Source organism: Sus scrofa, chromosome 4, assembly GCF_000003025.6.
Source record: "Sus scrofa isolate TJ Tabasco breed Duroc chromosome 4, Sscrofa11.1, whole genome shotgun sequence".
In the NCBI taxonomy this organism is placed as follows: Eukaryota; Metazoa; Chordata; class Mammalia; order Artiodactyla; family Suidae; genus Sus; species Sus scrofa.
Genome location: NC_010446.5, coordinates 580,694 through 585,029, shown reverse-complemented (window position 1 = coordinate 585,029; position 4,336 = coordinate 580,694). Strand labels below are relative to the sequence as shown.

The window sequence follows — 4,336 nt, the reverse complement described above, 5'->3', positions numbered from 1 at the left end:
ATGGGCGGGGCCACTGCCACCTCGCCGCGCGGGGCTGCTGCCCCGAACGAGCTGATCCGCATGGGGGACACCGAGGCGGAGGCAGGCCCCTTGGCGGGTCGCCTCGCCTCCGTAGGGTCGGCAATGCCGGAGGCCCACCCGACGGCGGAGGCGGCGAAACTGCTGCCCTTCCTAGCGCTCGAGGCGCGGGCTGACCTGCAGGCGGCGGCGGTGCAGCACGCGCTGGCGTTGACCGGCTCGGAGCCAGGACGCACGCTGCTGGCCGGCCAGGCGGCTTTGCTGCGAGCGCTGATCGAACTGGCAGTGGCCCCTGCTCCCGCCCCGGCCCGAGAGGCCACCCGCGTGCTCATCAATCTAGCCGCCGACCCCGGCCTGCACAAGCCGCTGCTGGCGGCTGAGCCCGAGCTGCTTGCCTGCCTGCTGGGCTGCACGTTGGACCCACAGTGGCCCTGGGCCGAGGAAGCGGCCGCTGTGCTGGCTAACCTCAGCCGCGAGCCGGCGCCGTGTGCTGCGCTGATGGAAGCGCTGGCGGCCTCGGGGCCCGGGGAGTCGGGCCTGGAGCGGCTGGTGCGAGCGCTGTGCACTCCCGGCTACAACGCCCGAGCGCCCCTGCACTACTTGGGGCCAGTGCTGTCTAACCTCAGCCAGCGTCCTGCGACGCGCGCTTTCCTGCTGGACCCAGACAGGTGAGGCCCAGGGGGCTTGCGGGGAGGGGGTGGAAGTGAGCAGGGACGGCTCTGAGTGGTCCTTCTCTTCAGGTGCGTGGTCCAGCGGCTGCTGCCCCTTACCCAATACCCGGACTCCTCGGTGCGCAGGGGCGGGGTGGTGGGGACACTGCGAAACTGCTGCTTCGAGCACCGTGAGTGGTGGTGGGGAAGTTGCCATGTGGGGGAGTAGGGGAAACAGACTGGACTCTGGGGCCCCTCTGGACTGGCCTCCATTCCCGTTGCCCCCAGGACACCATGAGTGGTTGCTTGGGCCCGAGGTGGACATTCTCCCCTTCTTGCTGCTGCCCCTGGCGGGGCCTGAGGACTTCTCAGAGGAAGAGATGGACCGTGAGTGGCTGGGGTCAAGCGTCAGGGTTGGCCAGGCAGGAGTGGAAGCCAGTGGGGGGAGAGGCTGAAGGAGGTTTTCAAATCAGGGCTCTGCTGAAACTTTCCAGGGGGCAGTTGCTAAGCATCGGTGAGGCTTACAATGGCCAACGTGGTCCCAGTGACTCCACATTCACCTCTAGGGCTGCCTGTTGACCTGCAGTACCTTCCGCCAGACAAGCAGCGAGAGCCCGATGCTGACATTCGAAAGATGCTGATCGAGGCCATCATGCTGGTACGCTGGGGTCCCCCTGTGTTAATGCCACCCCCAGAACCCACCCATACCTGATCACATGGAGTTCTGGGTACGCTGGGGTCCCCCTGTGTTAATGCCAACCCCAGAACCCACCCATACCTGATCACACGGAGTTCCGGGTACGCTGGGGTCCCCCTGTGTTAATGCCACCCCCAGAACCCACCCATACCTGATCACACTGAGTTCTGGGTACGCTGGGGGCCGCCTGTGTTAATGCCACCCCCAGAACCCACTCATACCTGATCACACTGAGTTCTGGGTAACCTCTGCCTCTTCTAGCTGACAGCCACAGCACCTGGTCGGAAGCAGGTGAGGGACCAGGGAGCATACCTGATCCTCCGTGAGCTGCACAGCTGGGAGCCAGAGCCTGACGTGCAGGTGGCTTGTGAGAAACTCATCCAGGTGGGTGCAGGGCTGGCAGGGGGTGGATGCCCCTGGTGGCCCGGCCAGCTGCTCACCTGCCTCCCCTGCTGGCAGGTCCTTATTGGGGATGAACCAGAACATGGCCTGGAAAACTTGCTGGAGGTGCAGGTGCCTGAAGATGTTGAGCGGCAGCTGCAGCAGCAGGACCGCCAGGAGCAGGAGCAGTGCAAGCGGGAGCATCAGGAGTTGGAGCTGGCCCCAGAGCCACAAGCAGAGGGAGCTGCACCCACCTGAGGCCCCTGAAGCCTCCCACCAGCTCCAGGCCCACCTTTGCTAACCATCAGTCCAGGCCTCCCAGACCAGGCATGCCTGCAGCGTCCTGCCAGCTTCTGGATCCGTGTGCTGAGGCTGTGCCCTGCTGAGAAGCAGAGCTACCCCTGAGCTGCGGGTCCTTGGTCCTTGCCGAGGGCTCCCGTGCAAATGCCCAATCAGCCTGGGGGGCGAGGACCTCCCTGTGCCCTTTTGCTTCCGCTGGCTGCTCAGAGGACGCCACCATGACCAGAGCTGACAGACCCTGTGACGTGCCAGGTTCCTCCGGGGAATGGTCAGTGGGGCTGGACGGAAAAACCCTGCAAGCCTGAGGGCCCAGCTGGAGCTTCCAGTCCCAACGGTGCTCCAGGTGGCCGGGCGTAGGGGAGCAGCCAGGTGCTTGCTGCCAGCCCAACTCAGGTCCCTCCAGCCAGGGACCCTCGGCTTGCTTTGCCTGAGACCCAGCCTCAAAGGGCTGACCTCGTGAGGTGTGCACCAGCCACGACCTGTCACGGGACCTCCCAGGACTGCACCCCCAGCGTGTCCTCCCGGCACTTGCTGCGTCCCCTTCATCCACTTGACCTGGGCCCTTCGCAGGCTCCTCGAGCCCAGCTTCCCAGTCCTGGACTCGTGGGTGCCCTCAGGCTCCCTGCCCAGCTAGGCCCTCCTCCTGCTCAGCTTCTCTGGGCCCCGGCTCCCCAGAACCTCTTGCCTGCTGTGCACAGTCTCCCCGATGAGCCTGCAGCCTCGCCCTTAGCCTGTCTTTCCCCTGACCACCCTCTGCCCCCTTGGAGCCCCTAATTCTGCAGCCACCAAGCCTGGCAGGCTGTCAGCGTGGCCTTGATCCCACATACCCCCTTCCTGGACCTCCCACCAGACCTAGTGCCCTTTTTTGCCCTGGAGCCCTTGTCCCCGCACCCCTGGCACCACCAGTTCTTGGTTGTACCTGTTTTGTCATGAATTCCCAAATATTGCTTCTACCTTTATGTTTTAATAACCATACCTCCCCTGTAAAATCTTGTTTTCAAAGTAGGGGGATGTTACACTTTCACAGTGTGACAGTGGTTAGCTGATCTAGAAAGTCCAAATAAATCCAAAGCCACGTCAAGTCTCTGTTACAGCAGAGAATGAATGGATGAGTTTTCACTTCAGTGCAGCAACTTCTTCCGAAGAGCATAAGAATCTTAGCACTGAGATGGCCAGAAGTAAGGGTTGGCAAAAATTGCTCCATGGCTAATGAAGGTAAAACTGGAAACAACATCCACCGTCTTTTGCTGCGTGAATTATCAACAGATCAAGTGTAGAACTTAGAGCTGAGATCTTCCCGGGTGCCCAGTGTCTCCCTCCTCTGCAGTCCCCTCTCTTCTCCCCTCCCCCCAGTTAAATTTGCGCTCTGGCCTGGCAGTGGGTGACCCTTTTCCAGGTGCCCCAAGGCCCGTGGCCCTTCTGCACTAGGTACAAACCCTTGGTTCCACAGAAGAGATGCTTTATCTGGCCTTGCCCTCACCCACCCCACCCTATGTTAACCAGGTAGTGCCCAGGCACCCTTTGGATGGCAGACACGGTGCAGAAGGACAGTGGAAGCCGGGGGTGGGGGGTAGGGGTGGGTGGGTGCTCTGCCCCCCCACTGGTTGTCTCCATGCTCCTGAACCCCAGCCCAGCAAAGCCTGCACTTCCTCTGGGGTGAGCCTCTGGGCTCCAGCACCGGGCCAGCAGCACTCTCCTGGGAGGTTCCCTGTTTTTGGGGGTGCCGAAAGTGCAGGAAGGGCAGTGGGGGATTTGAGTCCGAGTTGGGCTCCTCATTGTCTGGGGATGCTGGGAGCTGGGGCTCCTTCAGCTTGTCTGCAACAGACCGCGGTGGGAGAGTTAGGTGGGGTGCCAAGAAGCTGCCCACCTGCCCTCCCTAGGGGACCTGCCACACCTGTGCAGAAATGCGCATGAGCGGTTGCCAGCATCCAGTGGTGCGTGGCCACCTGGTGCAGGTGCGCTGGTGGGTGCAGCTGGAGTGGGCCTCCCATCAGGTCCTGGCACTCTGTGGGCCATGGCTCAAGCCTGCGGCCTCTTGATGCCACCCCCCTGCCCCCACCCTCTGCTGTCCCCAGCCCTCAGCCATCACCAACAATGGTGGCAGCTTGGAGGAGTCGTCCCATTAAGTCTTCCTGAGTGGAGGGGATCTGTGTTTTAGTGTTTCCTGGAGGGAGATGGAGGTGAGGCGGCCAGCCCTGGGCTAGCACAGGGCTCAGGCTCAGTGGGGCCACCGCCCTCCTGTCCCCCCACCCCAGCCCCTGCCCACAGTCTTCCCAGCCTGGCTGAGGGA

The 4,336-nt window shown here is 62.7% G+C and overlaps 1 protein-coding gene across 1 annotated transcript; it reads left to right on the top strand.

Moving 5' to 3' along the window:
* Positions 1-3,279, top strand: HGH1 (HGH1 homolog). The gene is made up of 6 exons (XM_003125447.6): positions 1-686; positions 759-859; positions 957-1,055; positions 1,235-1,326; positions 1,627-1,749; positions 1,825-3,279. The coding sequence occupies exons 1-6, from the start codon at positions 1-3 to the stop codon at positions 2,002-2,004; spliced, it is 1,281 nt and encodes a 426-aa protein (XP_003125495.2). The 3' UTR covers positions 2,005-3,279.